The sequence below is a fragment of the Ailuropoda melanoleuca genome, chromosome 12, assembly GCF_002007445.2.
Source record: "Ailuropoda melanoleuca isolate Jingjing chromosome 12, ASM200744v2, whole genome shotgun sequence".
NCBI lineage: Eukaryota > Metazoa > Chordata > Mammalia > Carnivora > Ursidae > Ailuropoda > Ailuropoda melanoleuca.
The window spans coordinates 6533141-6553214 of record NC_048229.1 but is presented as its reverse complement, the minus strand read 5'-3'; the positions used below and the strand labels follow the sequence as shown (position 1 = coordinate 6553214).

Below are 20074 nucleotides of genomic sequence, written 5' to 3'. Positions count from 1 at the left end.
CAGAATGAGCAAGGGATATGAAGACAATTTACAGAAGAAATAAAAATTGCCAAAAACACCCAAAAGATATCCAATCTGATAATCTAGGAATGCATTCTATAAACATATTTCCACAAATATTTAAGGATTTACTTTTATTACTTTTTTTTAAAGGTTTTATTTATTTATTTGAGAGAGAGAGAGAGAACACAGCGAGAGAGCAAAAGCAGGGGGAGCAGCTGAGGGAGAGGGAGCAGCAGACACCCCTGCTGAGCAGGGAGCCCGATGCGGGGCTCCATTCTAGGACCTGGGGATCGCGACCCAAGCCAAAGGCAGACGTGTAACTGACTGCGCCACCCAGGCGCCCCAACATTTTTTTAAAAAAAAGATTTTATGGGGCACCTGGGTGGCGCAGTGGTTAAGCGTCTGCCTTCAGCTCAGAGCGTGATCCCAGCATTCTGGGATCGAGCCCCACATCAGGCTCCTCTGATATGAGCCTCCTTCTTCCTCTCCCACTCCCCCTGCCTGTCTTCCCTCTCTCGCTGGCTGTCTCTCTGTCAAATAAATAAATAAAATCTTTAAAAATAAATAAAATAAAAAATAAAATTAAAAAAAATTTTTTTAATTTTTAAAAATTTTATTTATTTATGTATCTTCAGAGAGAAACAGGGAGAGGGAGTGTGTTTGCATTCAAGCCGGGGAAGGGGCAGAGGCAGAGGGAGAGGGATCTCAAGCAGACTCCATGCAGAGCACCAAGTGGATGCAGGCCTGACAACCCAGACTCCCCGACCTGAGCCAAAATCAAGTCGCAGGCTTTACTGACTGAGCCACTCCGGTGCCCCTTAAGGATTTATCTTTAAAATTCACTGTGGGGGTGCTGGGGTGGCTCAGTTAAGCGTCTGCCTTCTGCTCAGCTCATGATCTCAGGGTCCTGGGATCAAGCCCCGTGTGGGCGGTGGGGGGGGGGTCCCTGCTCAGCGGGCAGTCTGCTTCTCCCTCTCCCTCTGTGAATGCTCTCACATATATAAATAAACAAACTTACAAAAACATTCTTCACTGCAGGGGTGCCTGGATGGCTCAGTCGGTTAAGCATCTGACTGTTTCCAGTCCATCTCAGGGACGTGGGATTGAGCCCTGAATCAGGATCCAGGCTTAGCATGGTCTGCTGGAGATTCTCTCCCTCTCCCTCTCCCCAGCCCCCTACTCTTGTGCATGCACTCTCTCTCAAAAAAAAAAAAAAAAAGAAAAAAATTAAAATTAAAAAAATGTTCACTGCATTTGTAGCAAAAATATCATAAATGATATTGAATAAATACGGTATGCTACCATGTAGCCATTAACAATGATAACTGGAGGGGCACCTGGCTGGCTCAGTCCATGGAGTATGGGACTCTTGATCTTGGGGTTAAGTTTGAGCCCCACATTGGGTATAGGGATTACTTAAAACAAAAATAAAACCTTAACCATCTGAGCCACCCAGGCGCCCCAAAACAAAATCTCAAAAAACACAATAACTAGATTTCAAATACTTGTAAGCACAGTATAATCTCACTTTTATTGAAACACACTAATACATACAAAACATTTTTAAAAATTCTTAGTTACATGTATTTGCTCAGGAAAAAGGTATACCAAACCACAAACAATGATTTTTCTCTGAAAGTTGTAATTATAAAGGGCTTTATACTATTCCGTTTTGTTTGAATTTATCAACAAATATGCATTACATTTATAATCAACAAAAAATCAAGACTTTCCATTTGGGGAAAGAAAAACAAAAGTTTGGGGTTTAGAAAATTGGTAAAAAAATAAATTTCTATAGTGTATGAAGAAAAATGGTGTGGGTTTCCTTCACAGATTTCCCTTTAAATCGATGGCTTTGTTACTCCTTCTGCTTACAATTCAAAAAGGAAAGATTTCAAAGAAAAATCAAGTCTCCCACTTTATTCTTTAAATAATTACGAAGGGGTATAGGTGCAAATGGAAATTCACTAGAAGTCAAGTCTAATGCACGGACGGTTAACATCAGCTAGTAGAAGGGTATGGGTGTGAATTTTACAGAGGGCTGGCTTTCTAAATTATAAAATCCACAAATTCAAAATCCAAATATGAATGACAAACACATGTTCTGCAACTAATAAATAGGGAGGGAGGTCTTTCCACTTAATTTTACAGTCTCTCTCCATTTTCCTCCCCAAATGCAGTTATTTGTTTAGAAGCTTAAATAAATAAATATGTGTATATATATAAATAATTCCCTTTTAGACGCTGTCACCGCTCCAACATTCCATAAACATTCTACCTAGATTGCTGGTAATTTACAAAACATGCCTGTTCAGAAACTTCCGATATATTAATACAGACATGGCTCTGTAATTAACAATTTATAAACAAATCAACAAAATAATTTCACCCTGACCATTCGAAAGTGAATTTAGACCGTTAAATCAATGAATACATTAGGTTGAAGGAAAAAGGACTTTCCTAACTGCTGAAAAAAACAAACACAGGTTGTGTGGACACACTGGGTTCTTGGGAACTGAGTTATGCCTTACAAACCACTTGGGTATTCAAAATCATTACAACACCCTTGTTGACTTTGCATGCTAATGACAATCTACAAAGTCTGACACAGAAGGGCAAAATGGTTCCAGCAGAGAACCTGAAGAACAGAACCAACTAGGAGAAACTGTTGTTGGAAGAAAGCAGGCTAGTTTTGACCACTTAAGGAAATTCAAGCTTTGGAAAGAAGAAATCGGTTATTTGATTCTAGTAAGGGCAGAGCCTTTTTTCCACTTATCTGCCCAAGGAGATGACAGCTGGTCTTGTTTTAGCAACCCGTATTGCAATCCACATTCCTTCCAACCCAAGGCAAAGATTAGAAACCGGTCCCCAGCCCAGCTCCAAGTCCATCCTGAAGTACAAGTGTTTGCTTATGACCTCACCTACCCACACCCCGAGATCTGTCACTGCGCAGACAAGTCCACACAACATGTTGTTCCGCCCAGCGCTTTCCATGACGCTCAAATACAGCACGTACGACAGATTTTAAAAGTGGGGCACCTTCCTAAGGCAAGTAGTCTGCATTTGGGGGAGGCTTCCTTCTGTGAAATGTCTCTTCTCTCCAGTTCACTCTCAGTTCTGCTTTAGGATTCATCTCCCTAAAATACCACTTAGATGAGGTCACTTGTCACCGAAAGATCTGTAAGCAGATCCTTTTCCCTAATAAAATTCAAACCCCATAGCAAAGCAATCAAGAGTTCTCAGTGTTGATGAATCAAGGGCCCTTTTCAAAGTCCTTTTTTCTACCACCCTACATTTCTCGAATGTTCCTGCTCGTGTTATTCACGGCATTTCCCGTACATTCAATGGTTGCTTCATCTATGGAAATCCTTCTACCTCCCCTCTCAGGCTTAGCTCAACGTTTCTCTCTTTCCATAAGTCTTTAAGTACCTTCCAAATAAACACTTGAACCCACAGCCTTGTGAATTTGAAGCCAGTCCTCCCTAGGCGCTTCTCCCCCTACCCGAGATGGTCCAAGTACCTTGTCCTTTCTATTCAGCCACTCCGTGGATCTCGTGGCCAGGAGGAAGCCATTGTCTTCTGCTAGCGTGTAAGCTCCTAGAAGCAGATTCTATCATTTCCTCCTTGTAAGGCCCCAAAGTACATAGAACTACATAACTGTGTCCTTAATAAGTAATTGAGCAAGTAAAAAAGAGAAGCCAATTTTGGAGAAGCCACTGCTTTTATAGAGTTTTTGACAAGGAGGCACCACAGTGGCTAAGAGTGTGGATGTGGGGGTCAGAGCGCTCTGGCGTTAGGGTCACTAGGTGATTTACCAGCTGCGAGTCTTAGGTACTTCCTCTAAAACAGGAAATTAACCATACCTGCCTACTATGGGGATTGTGAACATGGGGGGAATGCCACGAACACACCTTAACATGAGACCTGTGGCTCGTGCTAAGGAGAAAACTGCTAGGTGTCTCTCCCTGGTGCTCCCAAGCAGTCCTCACAGCGGCCCTTCACCACCTGTATGACTCAGGGAATAGTCAAGGCCTCAGTGGAAGACTGGCCTGTCAACAACCACTTCCTGCACGCTGACAAGTCCCTGGAACCTCTCAATGCCAGCAGTTTCCTCAGGTTACAGACATAATGTAGTGGTATTAGATGTACCTGACAAAACTATTAAGACAGTGTATATGAAAACACTATGTAAACTAGGATCACTTTTTTTTTTAATACTTCCACTCAAAAACCCAGAAGTATTTAACATTTTATTCAATTTCTAGCATGTTCTGTGAGGGCCTTGAAAATAAACTGCCCCTTTCCTAGGATTTTCCTTCCCTTTCCTGTTTATAGAAGAGTAGATGTGGTTATCCGAGTTCTCAAACTGAAAACGAAATCTGGAATGGTCTGCAATGGTTGTAGTTTGCTCCCTCTGCTGGCCTGAGAGCAGGATCACACTACCTGAGACTAAGTTCAAGTTGTTTTCAGGGACGCGACTGTAAAAATGTAATGGCATTCCACTTAAAGACAAAAAACACAGTCCAGCACTATCTTATGCACCTGACAATTAAAAGCAATTTGTTTATGTCTACCTTTTACTTCTAAGTATTAATTATCTTAGGGTTCAAATCTAGAAAGTTATTTTTGTACAAAGGCTAGCTGCCCTCTGGTTGTTTTTTTTTTTTTCAAAATAATTACTTTAAAAGAGTCTGCTGTCTCTATAGTTAAGGCTGAAAGAACATTAAAAATACTCGAACTTGCATTTTCCTAGATTTTCTTTGCTACCACTAATTTTTGCAACCACATAATTTATGTCCAAACTTACAAGGTTGTATACACTAATTTAGCTGAATCACTTTTTTGTATTCAAAGTCTTAAGATTATGTATATGAAAGCTAATTTATTAAACCTTTGTACACAAAGATGAACATACCTATATAGCAAACTTATAGGAGGAATGAAGTTACAAAAAAGTAAAAGTGTTATTAAAATTGATGTGTGTAAATCACTTACAAAAATACCCCAAATGGGGTAAAGCTGCTCATCCCTGATTTTTCTCGTTTGGTTGTCAGAGTTGAAATATGAATTTAAAATGGTTAGAATTTCCTTCTTTAAAAAATGATATATTAAACTTATATACAGGATAATTAGCAAATGTAGAAAGGGAAAACAATGTACAAAAGACAGATAAAAACCATCACTCTTGACAGACACGATCCCAAAGTACTAGAAACCTTAGCGAACTACTCTAGACCAGCCCATACTTACATCACCCCCCAAGTTTTTATCAATAAGATAAAATACAGTAAACCAGCAAGCCCAGTCTTTCTGTTCTTAAAACAGGCCTACCTTTGGGCCACAAGTAAGCTTTGGATAGATTTTTAAACATGGGAGGGACAAACCGGAAAACAATTTTATCTCCACTTGGTACTAATTAACAGAACACAAAGTTACAGGTAATTAAATAGCTCTTCGTGCTAAGTCAAGCAGTTACTCAGAGGCCTTTTTGTTTTTCTGCTGGTTTCGGGGTGAGTTCTTTAGCAAGTTTCTTATCCTGAGGTACATTCCAGTAGATTCTGCCATATTCTCAAATTCAAATGGCGTTATTCCAGTTGCAAACTTGCTCATGTCAGGTACAGGACTGTGAGTTTTAGTGGCTGCTGAAGGACTGGCGTCCACGTGAAGGAGCTTCTGACTGCCTCCATTACTGATGTCGCAGTCCGACACAACAACGCCATTGTCAAGACGGGCATCTTTAGAGTCTAGCTGAGCAGACTCGTCCTCTTCCTTCTGACAAGGCAACGGAGGCTCAGAATCTGGGCTCAGAGAATGTTCAACTTCCGATTTCTTCGTACAAGGGTCTGCCACCTCGGGCTCATCAGGCACCTGCTTTTCAGAGGTTCTCCCCTCTGCAACAGGGAGGTCTAGCTCATTTGGACAAGGCGAAGAGGCAACGGAATTCCCAGTTAAAGGTGTGTCCACAGGAATATCAGAATCACTGTTCACGCTCTCCGCCTGCTCGAGGGCCGCCCATATCCGCCTTTGCTGTTCTTCAAGTTCTTCCAGAGTCAGCGAGTCCTCATCCATAGCCGCCGACGCTGTTCGGGTCTGGGGGGAGTCACTGGGAGTCAGCGGCGGGGTGCCCTTGGGGAGTGGAGGGGTGAAGATGGGTGGAGGAGTCCCCCGTGGCAGGGGGGGAGGAGTGCCAGGGGGCAATGGGGGCTGAAACTGAAAAGCTTCGCTGCTTGGAGAGCTGTGCAGGACCTCCGCATCTGAAAGAAAAGTCAGGATACTTGAAGCTGTCGCGGCATCTGGTTTTACCAACATTTCTAATTTGAACTCAGGTGTATCCAGAGATCGGTGGCCAAATAAGCTGGCTGGGGAACACCCTGGAGGCTCAGGTACCAAAACCATCACCACCTGAGAACACCTGCAGGGAGAGCGTGGGCTCTTCCCGACAGCGAACCTTCCCGAAACCCCTTGGAAATCCATCTGCATGCTGTGTGCATCGTTTCAGAGTGAGGAAACATGAACAAGGGCATGGAGGCGGAGAGTAATTTCCAGGTGGTGGGCGGGCATGGCAGACAGGGGTCCCGGGAAAGTGGAGGGGGACAGTGGCGGGAAACGCAGGCTGGACAGGCTGTTGCCAAAGGAGACGAAGCTGAGGAGACAGGGTGGGATACACGCTGGCCTGTTTCCCAGTTCTGCACCTCTAGTCTAGACTACCCGCCTGAACGGTGGGTCCGTGTGGCTCACCGGTCACTGGTCCTCATCACCTGTATGTCCAGACACAACAGATCCGACCTGTCCGAAACAAAGGATCTTTCCCTCAAACCCGGACTCTGCTCCTCCCTGCTATTCTCACTACTGGTACCATCGGTGGGGTGGTGGCTGGCTGATGTCTCCCAAACTGAGCCTGTCCATCCCCTGAGAGTCCTTCCTCTCCCTCTGCTCCGCCCACCCCTGGTCCCCGGCTCTCTGGGGTCTCCTCTCTCCTATGGACTGTCCCAGCCATGACATTGTATCAGGAATATTGGAGTCATCCATGCCTTTGGATTCAGCTTCCTTATATCCATTCTCCAAACTATTTACCTTTGTAAAGCACAAATCTGGTCCCATTAACCTTCCCACCTCATTAGAAATCTTTCAGCACTCCCATCACCTACAGGACAAAGGCGGATCCTCTGCGCCTTGTAACAGGCCCTCTATAACCAAGAATTTGCCTACTTCCACCATGTCATTTCTCACTGGCGGGTTTAAGCCCCGTGTGCGACACCTCCGTTGGACCAGTGTGCCGGGATGTCTCATGCTTCTGCACTGGCATGTCCCATGGACTCAAATACCCTAACCCTGCTCATGTCCATGGTAAATCCTTGAATTTATTCCTCAAGATGCAGCTCAAAGTCTGTCCTGATCAGGGTCTATGACCTCATCCAGCACAGCAGCTTGGCGTTTCCTCTGAGACACCGTTACAGCCCGTAACCAGCTCTGTGGTGATGCAGGTCTCACCACGGGCTCCGCATTCATATTAAAATGACGCCCATGCCCCTGCACTCCCCAGGCGACACAGACTGCAAACTATGGGCAGCAGTTGTGTCTCATCAATCTTCCTGTCCTCAGGGTCTAGTAGAGGGTCCAAAACAGCACAAGTTTTAAAAATTTGGCAAATTCAACCGAATAACACGATCTTGACAGCTATGCAAAACCAGTCTGAACTTTCTCGTACGGACAGTAAGATTTGTGAGGTAACATACTGTCACTTAGATTTTAAGAAATCAACTCAGAAGAGTGAAGAGCTAAGAGCTGAAAGGAAGGATGCAACACCAATGAGAGGGGAGGGAGAGCCATCAGGACAGAGAGGCCTGAACAAAGACGCCATTACTGAGGTACCGCTGGGATCTGGGCACCCGGCTAGAAGCAGGGCCAAGATGAAGGGTGGACCCAAGTGCAGATGAATGGCATCTCTCAGCCTGGGAATCCCAAGGGTACCACTGGTGCTCTTCTCTACAATGAACACCACACAGGAGGGGACAGGAGGCAGGGAGGACAGAACACCTGTCAGGAAGTGATTTCTTTAACAACCAATGCTGGTCATGCGTTTAAGAACAAACCATTCCAAAGGGTAACCCGAGCTTCATTTGCACAGAATACCGTGGAATGTATTCTTGACAGGAAAATGTCAACGTACACTGGGAGAGGACGCGAAGGCAGCTCTGGTTCACAGTTTCGAACCGAAACGCTGAACCCACGGGTTTGTGACATGGGATCCACTTCACTTAGAACATATTAATCATTTGCCAATGAAATTTTCCACAGGAAAATAATTAGACCAACTCAACAGTTCTTCTTGGGAGGGAGCTGTCCCCAGAGGTCACATGCTCTGCTCCTCCTTCCGGAGCTCTGCCCCTGCAGGGCAGGAAGCAGCTGGGTGGGGGCTGCACCGGTACTGGGGGTGGGAAGGCCTGCCTTCTTTTAGGACCACATACCCGGGTGTTAACAAAACAGCCTGCTTCAGTGTTCAGGGAGCAGGCCACCGTGGCTCTGGGACTGAGCAGTACTAAAATCTGGCCCTGATCATCTGAGATAGTATTTATTACTTGTTGACTGATCACCTAAGTTGTTCAGAACCTAGGTGCGAAAGCAGGTTACTACTGGCAACTCGAAGACCTGACATCTGGTGGGTCGAGAGGAAACACTGAAGGGCTGACTGGGGATGGAGATGCATGGACACACATGGTGGTCCAGACATGTGGCTTTTGGCCTTGAGCTTGAGTGTGTGGTCAGTGTTCTTATCCTGGTATTCTGTAGAGGTTCATACTGGCTCATCTTTGAAGCCTGTGGTTTGGGCAAGGAAGCTCTTGCCACATGGTCCTCTGTCCTCAGGAGGTGAGGGCATCTTATAGCGGCTTTACTTACAAGTGTGGTTCTTCTAAAGAGGCAGAGGCTTATAAACAAAACCAGGTGCCACTGCCCATGGCCGAGACCAGAGGGCCTTTAGCAAGTAGCCTGGGACCTTGAACTACCCCTAGCAAATGTGCGCAAGCAGGCAGAAGCACCAGCAGATGCCAGCAGAGGCTCCACTGATGAAAGGATTCAATTCAGGACCACAGGGCGAGAGTGACCGGCGAGCTAAGGCACGGCTGGCAGAGTGGGGGTGTCAGGGCACTGCTGCGGCTTAGCATGGGGCACAACCACTCCTCAGGGAACGTGCCCGAGCCGGACCTGACAGTACAGTGTGACAATGCTGCCTCTCAGGCACCAGGGGTAATCTTTGTTCTGAACGGTCCTGCTTGCCTTACAGACACCCAANGCCCGAGCCGGACCTGACAGTACAGTGTGACAATGCTGCCTCTCAGGCACCAGGGGTAATCTTTGTTCTGAATGGTCCTGCTTGCCTTACAACACCCAGNCTGCTTGCCTTACAGACACCCAATGATGTTCTGACGGAACTGTCCACCCCAGGGTTATTAAGCAAGTGCACGGTCTTCCGCCCCCAATTCCACTCTGGACTGAGAGCCACGGAGGAAAGGTGGAGGGACTAAACTTGGATTCTCAAGTCTCTGGCCTTGGGATAAAGTGTCTGACTTCATCACAAGGGTTCAGGTTGGCTCTAGATTGGTTAATGACACATATGAGGGGGAGGGAGAGAAACCCCTAGGAGGCAGGTTTCTCAGGCCTCAGCAATTCCCTAACAGGACATAAACGATGCTCCCAGCATAGGGCTGAAAACACCTGCACACAAGAGTGTGGGCCTGGTACCAGCGGTGCTCCACCACCAATTCTCAAACTGAGATGCAGAAACTACATCTCAAAAGGTTCAAAACAGAGGCACCCAGGTGGCTCAGTCGGTTAAGCGTCCCCGACTCTTGATTTCAGCTCAGGTCATGATCTCAGGGTTATGGCATCCAGCCTTGCACTGGGCTCTGTGCTCAGCATGGAGTCGGCTTGAGATTCTCTCTCCTCTCTCTGCACACCCTNCTCTTGATTTCAGCTCAGGTCATGATCTCAGGGTTATGGCATCCAGCCTTGCACTGGGCTCTGTGCTCAGCACGGAGTCGGCTTGAGATTCTCTCTCCTCTCTCTGCACACCCTCCCCCAAAAAAAAGTTCAAAACACCAAGCACAGGTGGCTCCTGCCCACAGATATTTTAAGTGCTTAAGACCAAAATTCACTTCCTATGGGAGTTTTCTTCCAACGGAATTTAAGTGCACAGGTGGCAGAGTCAGACAACCACACCCACAGAAGTCCTTGAGAGACAGAAACCACGAATTTTGCCGTTGCTCAGAACCCCTGGCCATGGGCTCTGATAACACAGAGAGGTGCTGGCCTCCAGGAAGCTAATCTTGTCTGGGACAACTGCTTTTGAGTTCTAGAGAATTGCTTGTTTTCAAAAGTTCATGAATGTGGCAAAGGCTGTCATAATTCTGTTAGGAACTTGCTGACCCTGTGAAAAGTGAGACTGGATACTGAAATCAGGCCGTAGCTACTAAAAGCCCAGCTGTGAATGCTATTCTGGCATCAAGAACTCTGATGGCTGAGACTAAGCAGAGCAAAAATTTTGGCAAAATGGTTGGGGAGAGGGGCTGTGATTCTGGACTTTAAGGGAATCTAATCTGTGACCTTGAAATTCTCCCTGGGAATTGAAAAGAAGGGATTCATAATCACACTGGGGATTGCTAGCATCTTATCATCAGGGTATCTAAATGCACTTCATCTCCATGTCGCCATTTAATCTCACTTTAGAACATCTGACATGTGAAAAGAACCAAAACAAGTGGGCATCATTTGGGATGGGAGATAGCACAAGGAGTGAGTTTTCAGTCTTGGCTTCAGAGTAGCTTTGCGATTTATCAAATTAACAAAGTTCTGATTCATTCCAGAGCTTTCTGAGGGCAAAATCTAGGCTACTCACCAACAGTCCCAAGGGGAAGCCCCAAGGACTGGTGGTTGGCACTGAGGGTGAAGGACTCAACAAGGCAGGCGTGTGCCTGTCCTGATCCACTACGGACCTGCTGAGGACTGTCACAGTCCTGGCTGGCCACAGCTTCCATGGTTACGCCCAGAGGACTAGAGAGTAAAAAGCCAGAGGACGACCAGAGGACAAGGCCTCTGCTCCACTGTGGGTTTCCAAGAGGACAAATTTCCTCAGGGCCTCTCTTCCCTGAAAGGAGGGGCAACTTGCCAAGTTGGGGTAAGAAGAATGGGAAGAATACCTGGGAAAGTTTGGTTCTGTCCTTCTTCCTCTTGGGATGGAGCTGCTAAAGCAGACCACCTTCCACCGCCTGACTCAGGAACTCAGTAAGCTGTCCCCCACCTGACCTTGTATCAGTTCTATAGGTGATGCTCTCATCTCCAAGGACAAAATCAAAGCATTTTTTAGCGCTCATAAGGCACCCTCTTCCTAATGGAACTCAGAAGCATGCCCATTCGCCCTACCTTCTCAGTGAAATCAACACCACGGAACGAAACCTACCTGAGTCGAGCTCCATGTCTGCAGGCGAGGCTGCTGAGCCGCCTTCCTTCCTCTGCTTCTTCGGGCTACCAGGGCTGGACTGGGACGAAGACCTCTTGCTGCCAGACTTCACACTTGGCTAACGGAGGAGCCAAGCCAAGCATAAGTTAATGGGGTAGACAAAGAACTGGATTCCACACCCTCCCTCCAACACCATGCAGAAAACCAGTCTGGAGCTAAGTGTAGATAAAGGATGAATGTAGCCAACCTTTTCCTTGTGACTCATCAGAAAACACAGAGTGCTTTATATACAAAACAAAAGAGCACAAGGATGCTAATGAGTTACAAAATCCCACAAACACAAGCAACAAATTCTTATCAACCACACCCTAAAAAGCTATTTACCGTTTGGAAGTTGGAAGTAAGGTAATTGGCAAAAACGTCCTTCTGCTGACAAGCCTGCATTGGTATGGACCCAAACATCCTCCATTCCTTATGAAGACAAAAGAAGGAAAAAACAAGCCTGGATTTGGAAAACATCCTACTTTTGAGATTTTGTAAAGTGGAGGTCTCAAATTACATTTCTGCTTCATATGTGATTTTTCCTTTTTAGGGGAATTAATAAAAATGATGATGCATTGAAGGGAAGAAAAGAAAAACAAAAACCAACCAACTCTGCCTGCAAAATGATCCAAACTGAATACTAAAAGCCTACTTGACAAAATCACTTGGCCCAAAAAGGTTCCACCTACTCCAAGCAGAAGTTCTAGGCACTGGCAGCGTGGACTCTGTCAGGCCTCCCTCCCCTCATGCCCTGGCACTGGCCACAGCACCTTTGCTCCTAACACGCTCACTCACGCTGAGCTTCCATCTTCTGTTCTTTCCCTTTCCAAACCCAGCACTCATCTTTATGGTTCAACATCACTTCTCTCTCATCTCAAGAGCACATGCAACAGTGGTTCTCGAGAAAAATCACTTCCGGCTCTTGTCAAACCTACAGATTCCAGGGTCAAGTCCATTAAATCTAAGGGTGGGATTCAACAATGTGCATTTCTACCGAGCGCCCCCAGTGGACTCTGATGTAGGCTGGTACTGGGACCATTTCCAGAAGCACGGATAGTTCGTGCTGTGCAGCTTAGCCCTGGATTAATTACACACTTATCTTCACATCTATTCGCTAGATTATAGTTCAGACCTATGGCTTCTTCTCTGCTGCCCAGTTTCTAAGAACACCTAGAAGGCATTTTTTTATTGAAATACCACCACCACCACTACCACAACAGGCCATTGTCGAGTCTTGAAACATAAAATGAAAGTTGGAAGAGATTAAATGTAGAAAACCATTCTCATATAGAATGAGAAATTTTGCTTTGAAGAGAAAAAATGGGGGGAAAGGAACTATAGCACAGAAAATGGAGTCATAGTAACTTAGATTAAAGGCTTTACTTGCCAAGTAATTCTCAGAACCATCCCATGTTTTAAAAACATTATCTTTTAATTTTAGAACAGTTTAAGATTTATAGAATCTATTCTTTTTAGCTCCTTTTCATAAGGCAAAAAATCAGAAAAAAATGTTTTGTTTTGTTTTTAATGAACACAAGATTTCACTTACGATTCTCATCAACATAGGGGCCCCTGGGTGGCCCAGTCAGTTAAGCGTCTGCCTTTGGTCATGATCTCAGGGAGCCCAACATGGGGCTCCATGCCAGGACCCCAGGATCATGACCTGAGCNCCCTCTCTCGCTAGCTGTCTCTCTCTCTGTCAAATAAATAAATAAAATCTTTAAAAAAAATAAAAAATAAAAAAAATAAAAAATAAAAATAAAAACATTATCTTTTAATTTTAGAACAGTTTAAGATTTATAGAATCTATTCTTTTTAGCTCCTTTTCATAAGGCAAAAAATCAGAAAAAAATGTTTTGTTTTGTTTTTAATGAACACAAGATTTCACTTACGATTCTCATCAACATAGGGGCCCCTGGGTGGCCCAGTCAGTTAAGCGTCTGCCTTTGGTCATGATCTCAGGGAGCCCAACATGGGGCTCCATGCCAGGACCCCAGGATCATGACCTGAGCTGAAGGCAGACACTTAACCAACTGGGCCACCCAGGCGCCCCAAATAAATAATATCTTAAAAAAAAGAGAGAGAGATTCTAGTCAACCTAGAAGTTACAAAGTTAAACACAAAAGTAACACATTTACTTCTTTATGTAACAGTAACTGCTACATAAGCTAATGTTTTGAACAATCATTGTTACAATGTCCCATCCCAGAAAAATAAACAAAAACAATATACTTACATCTGGAATTCCTCTGGGAGTAGATATATTAAAACCTGGATAGTTTACCAATTTTGAGAGATCGTAGGTGACGCTTTTATTCTGTTGGGCTTCTCCAGCTTCCGCTTCCCCATCAGCACTGTCTGCAAGAAACCATCAGAGCGTTTGTATTGCCGGATGCCAACATAATCCCTCTCCAGACCAAAAGTGGACTGGCAAGTGCTTATATTCACGGCAACAGAAGCATTCTGAGAATGGTTTCAATTACAATTTTTCTGAATCATTAGATTAGAACTTTTTTTTTTTTTAAAGATTTTATTTATTTATCAGCGAGCCAGCGAGAGAGGGAACAGAAGCAGGGGGAGTGGGAGAGGAAGAAGCANAGCAGAGGAGCCTGATGTGGGGCTCGATCCCATAACGCCGGGATCACGCCCTGAGCCGAAGGCAGACGCTTAACCGCTGTGCCACCCAGGCGCCCCAACAGAAGCATTCTGAGAATGGTTTCAATTACAATTTTTCTGAATCATTAGATTAGAACTTTTTTTTTTTTTAAAGATTTTATTTATTTGACAGCGAGCCAGCGAGAGAGGGAACAGAAGCAGGGGGAGTGGGAGAGGAAGAAGCAGGCTCCCAGTGGAGCAGGGAGCCCGATGTGGGGCTCAATCCCGGCACCCTGGGATCACGCCCTTTGCCAAAGGCAGACACTGAACGACTGAGCCACCCAGGCACCCCTAGATTAGAACTTTTAAACAATGAGGATACTTTAATAAAAATTAATGTTTAGAATCTTAGAAACCTGGGTTTGTCTGTGGGCTGCTTGAAAGTCTAGTCTGCACTGATCTGATGACTTGCCTGATGCTCTATTCCAATGCCTTTATTTATTTATTTTTTTTAAAAGACTTTATTTAGTTATTCAACAGAGACAGAGACAGCCAGCGAGAGAGGGAACACAAGCAGGAGGAGTGGGAGAGGAAGAAGCAGGCTCATAGCGGAGGAGCCTGATGTGGGGCTCGATCCCATAATGTCGGGATCACGCCCTGAGCCAAAGGCAGACGCTCAACTGCTGTGCCACCCAGGCGCCCCGCAATGCCTTTATTTTATTTAATAAACAAGTAACTCTTACTATGTACCAGACACTGTTTTAAATGGTTTGCAAGTATTAAGTCCGTTCATCTTCGTGACGACTTTAAGAGGTACACACTATTAAAACCACTTTACGGATGACAGAAGGGTATTTGGGAACCACTTTATTACTTTGAAAACTACTAAATAAACCATGAATTTATTTTGTCAGTCTGATGATGTCTACATACATAAGGTAATCAAACAATTTGCGAGAAGTTTCTACTAAGGTAAGTATTCTAGCTAATAAGCTAAGAAGTAATGAAAGAACAAGGATATAACCATTTTGCAACCTATCATTAACAGGTATAGCTAGGCAATGGTCATCAGTGACTGGTTCCATCACAGTAAACAGAGGGACAGAGGAACACACTAAAGAAACACACCATGGGGATGAAGCAGCAAAAACTCGAAAACTCGAAAGGACAAAATACAGTTTTGTTAAAAACAAGGAAGGGAATCTATATATTAAGAGATTTGAGAGACTCTCAAATCACCCACAACCTTTTGTCCAAAGAATCTCTAATTAAACTAAAAAAGAGAGGGAAAGACAAGCCAACAGAAATGTGAGCACCACCTACAGAAAGTGGCATGAATGATACCTGAACGTCAGCGTGACTTGGGGAGATATTAAAAGGGCTGTCCTATAAATAGCTCTTCAGCACTAATTGAGAAGGGGTGGCTTGGTGAATTCTTAAAAATATTTTTAAGTACCGGGAGACTGGGTGGCTCAGTCGGTTAAGCACCTGCCTTAGTCCCAGGTCATGATCCTGGGGTCCTGGGATAGAGTCCCACATTGGGCTCCCTGCTCAGTGGGGAGTCTGCTTCTCCCTCTGTGCGCCCCCCCCACCTGCTGCTCATGTTCTCTCTCATGTGTAAAAATAGATAAAACATTTTTAAAAATATATATTTTTTAATTACTTAAGTAACATACAGAAACATTCTCATTTTTAAAAGATTCAGAGCATCAGAGAGAACTACCGTCTCTAGTCCAACATTCTTTCCTTCTCAAGGGGAACCACTGCTGAGCTTGCTGTATTGGTTAAAACTTTTTAAAAGTTTTTTTAAAAAGTATTCTTACCATCTACCACATTGTGGGCACTGTGCTACGTGCTAGGGGATATACTGGTGAATAAAACAGGTATGGTTTTAGCAATTGTAAACCTTACACCATCTAGCTGGGAAAATAGAAAGAGAGAAATAGAACCAAGAAATATATATATATATAAATTGTGATAGGGTATGAAGGAAACAAAGAGGGCTCAGTGATAAAGACTGGCAGGTCAATGAGGAAGAGATATATTTAAATAAGGTGGTCAGGGGTGCCTGGGTGGCTCAGTGGGTTAAGCATCCAAGTCTTGGATTTGGCTTAGGTACTGATCTCATGGCTCCCGAGATCTAGCCCCGCATCAGGCTCCCTGCTCAGTGGGAGTCAGCTTGGACATTCTCTCCCTCTCCCCGTTCCCTACTTACGTGCACACTCTCTCTCTCTCTCAAATAAATAAATCTTAAATAGATAAACAGGTAGATAAGGTGGTCAGGAAAGGCTTCTCTGAGTCTGAATCCTAAAACCTAAACAGTTCTCAGTTAACATCTTTTAAAAAAACATTTTACATAAATGTCCTCAGAAAAAACATGGAGCACTGTTTCATGCATGTGGGATTCTTTTTCTTTCTTTCTTTTTTTCAAGGTAGGATGAATGGCGTCCCTGGTAAGTTAGGCAGAAACTCAGTACTGCACCGGGATTTTGCCATGTCAGCTCACATAGATTCACTCCACTCTTTAATAACTGCAGGGATTCCACAGCCCAGATCCACCATCATTTATTTGGCCATTTTTCTTTAGGGCCTTAATGTTTTTAATTTTTCACAGTCATATTCAATGCTACAAAAATACGTACACGTACTTTCCTCATGCACACGTGTGAATATTTTTCTAGAGTAGATACCTAAGAGAGGGGTTCTAGACCACAAGAGGGTTTATGTAACTACATTTCCTGGTCTCCTGGCACTGATGAATAGATTTGTTACCACTTCTTTCTTTTTTTTTTTAAGATTTTAATTTATTTGAGAGAAACAGAGAGAGCACAGAGGGAGAGTGAGAGGGAGAAGCAGACTCCCCACTGAGGGGCTTGATCCCAGGACCCCGAGATCACAACCTGAGCCAAAGGCAGATGCTTAACCAACTGAGCCACCCAGGCGCCCTTCTGTTACCATTTCTAAGGAAGGCAAGAGCTTATGAGGACTAGCTAGAGATCTGGTGCTCTGGCCTATGTAGTCACTGAGCAGGTCCAGATAACATCTGATAATTCTCAATGAAGTTTTAGTTCCTTCCTTGTAAAACAAAAGTAAACAACATCATGCTAGTTTTCAGTTAACTTAGTACACACTGAACAAGCCGGGCATTCCTATCAGATATTACTGTAATTCTCTAATTAAGGGGAAAAAAAGGTAACATTTACGCTGACTTATCTAACTTAACATACTATACCTTTTCCATCATAGAGTGCAAGCCCTGAGTTCTCCAGTTCAGCCTCTTTGAGCCACCCGGGTGGGTATCCAAGCTGGCGCATCCGATATATGAAAGGCGGAAGGCTCTTGTCCGTCACACCCAGTGCATCCTGAAGTTCCTCGCTAACGAAAAACAAAAGAGGGAAAAAAAATACAGTATTCTTGTTTGGATGAAAACACATACAGTCCCCAATGTTTTAAAACAATTGTGTGTCTTATGCTATACACAGTGACACGGTGCTTAACAAATGCACAGGTGAGATTCCAATGAATGTTCCTGAACGAACTGATGCATATTCTCTAGAACGGTGCTGGAGCACATCTACACACTGACGATTACCCTCAGGACGCAGAGAACGTTCTAAATACTGCTGACACAGAAACGACGTTCTACGGAAAAATCAGAGAAGTACCTTATGACTCCTGGCTTGAATCTTCCAAATCTTTCTTCCACCTCTTCTGCATGGTATCGCTGCTGAAAATTCTGGCTGTTCGCCTCACCACAGGCATCCATATACTCTTTTCTCTTTTCACTTATTCGAGCAGCATTCCGCGGCTAGATCACAATGCATTTGAGAAAAATAGAAACAAGCAGTTCAGATATTATTTCAGGATTAAATAAACATAAGCACTCCGTTTTAGGTAAAGCAAACAGATTATTCCAGTTTTAATATATAATGAACAAGTATTAAAGAGTGGATATTTTAGAAAAATAAGCAAAAAGCAGCAGCAGTCACTTTAATTTCTTATTATTTTGGTATTATCTTAACATAAAATCAAGTTCTTAGAATAAACTCTAAAAAGCAACTCTCGTTTCATTCATCTCAGTCACACAGCACTGTAATAATTCTTTTTTAAATCTAAGGTCTTAAAATTTAAGTACAAATTTGAAAAGGTTCCAAATTCAAGGACCAAAAGAAAGTTAACACAGCAAGTTTCTTTATCTCACACAACACCATAAATGTGTGGAAAACATCAGAAAATTCTAGTTAAAAGGTTTTTTTTTTTTTATATGAGAAAAATTTACCATTGGGCAATCTTTCATTTGATGTTCTTCAGAACCACAATTGAAACAGTGAGGCTTTGGCCTATTTGGTCAAAAAACAAAGATGTGCATAACATAAATGAAGATGTAAAAGCAAATCAATACAATTCTTTATGACAGCAAAGTGTATCAGAGAGACAAGAAAGCACGCAGATCACAGATTACTAATATCTGCAGTCATGAGTACACTTTCACCTCCTGTACTTAGAGATTTAAACAAACAGTACTTTTAACCAACTCTTTTAACCAAGGACCCTTATGTTCCTGACTGATCTGTCACCTCTGGGTTTTGTCAGCGGTTAATAATAGGAGAACCGAGGCAAACAGATTATATTTCCTTTAGGTAACTTGGGAGGGGGCAGGTTATAATAAGACAGCAATCAAACTCATAGCAACAACGACACCTTTCCACCCACCCGAGCATATTAGGCGTGAACCAATGAATTCCAATAAACAGGTGACTGATTTAAACATATTAAATGTCTACATATTAAAAATTCTAGCTTAATCTGTAATTTATAGTAAGCCAGCAATGAAGAATAGTAATTTTTCAAGCTAAAAGAGTTCATGGTTTTGGTTTAAAAAAGTCTTAAAAAGAAGAAGAAAACAAAACAACTCCCCACACAAACCTTTTTGCCTTTACTTGTATTTCTTGCCCTTCTAGAGAAACAATGTGGCTGAAGACTTGCTGGTACCTTTAGTGAATTTTATTAAGGAATAGTTATCATAGTCTGCAAAATTTGGTAAATATTTTTAAAGGTGAACTTAATGGCAAGATGCATAAAAGATCTTCATTCACTATGTAGGATACTTGGGTATTTCCCATCCTTCGGTAAGCTGAGGGTTTTCATTTAGTAGCGGTTGCCCCAATTTATCAAGGCAAAAATTAGTAAAATACAGGACACTTCCTACAACCTGCAGAAAACAAGTCAAAAAATATTGCTATTTAAGCAGGAAAAAAAAAGACATTAAATTATGTAAGACTATGATCAATTGTTTTAACAATTTAATTTTGGAGGAAATTCTTAGAAGACATAATCAACTCCCTAGTTAAAGGAGCCAGATTTTGAGGTGGAAGCAAGAGCTGTTTCTTTAAACGCCCCGTGTCTCCCAGATCGGAGTTCCCCTCTCAGGACATCGTTACTATCAGCTGCTTTCTCCTCAGACTTTAAAAATAAAAACTTTGACTCTCACGTTTCCCTCCAATTCCCCATTTCTTTGCTTCCCTTGGCAGCAAGACAATTCAGTAGTCGTCTGAGTTTACTATTTCCCACCCTCCTCCCATTCCCTCTTTTCTTTTCCCTCTGATTCTGGGGAAATTTTTCACACAGAGAAGTTGAAAAAATGGTACAGTGAACACCCAGCTACTTCCTGTCCACCTAGATCCAACAACTGTTGCCATCTTCCACGCAGGTGTGCGCACACACACACACACGCTCATGGACACTTACTTTTCACTCCGCTGTTGGAAGAAAGTAAGCCACCGCCATCAACTTAGTCTAAGCCGTTATTTTATCTCGCCTGAGATAAACACAGTAACTCCTACCCAGTTTCCAGCTTCCACACATAACCAGCTACAGACTATTTTCATGACCCTTTACCCCTGAACACTTCAGAATGGGTCTTCTGAGGATAAGAACATTCTTCTACAAGCTACAATACCACTGTCACACCTAAAAAAA

The 20074-nt window shown here is 43.5% G+C and overlaps 1 protein-coding gene across 2 annotated transcripts in view; it reads right to left on the bottom strand.

Moving 5' to 3' along the window:
• Window positions 1-1505: 1505 nt before the first annotated feature.
• ZCCHC8 (zinc finger CCHC-type containing 8) overlaps window positions 1506-20074 on the bottom strand; it is a 30235-nt gene continuing 11666 nt past the window's right edge. Inside the window, exons 6-14 of one of the 2 annotated variants that reach the window (XM_034672525.1) lie at window positions 19204-19307; window positions 19022-19087; window positions 18375-18435; window positions 17761-17903; window positions 17328-17470; window positions 13737-13858; window positions 11843-11929; window positions 11459-11576; window positions 1506-6257 (exon numbers count right to left, since the gene is read on the bottom strand). In XM_034672525.1, coding sequence (XP_034528416.1) covers window positions 5476-6257; window positions 11459-11576; window positions 11843-11929; window positions 13737-13858; window positions 17328-17470; window positions 17761-17903; window positions 18375-18435; window positions 19022-19087; window positions 19204-19307 — 1626 coding nt within the window. In that variant the 3' untranslated portion in view covers window positions 1506-5475. The remainder of the gene's footprint in view (window positions 6258-11458; window positions 11577-11842; window positions 11930-13736; window positions 13859-17327; window positions 17471-17760; window positions 17904-18374; window positions 18436-19021; window positions 19088-19203; window positions 19308-20074) is intronic. The other variant, XM_034672526.1, reaches the window with a different exon arrangement.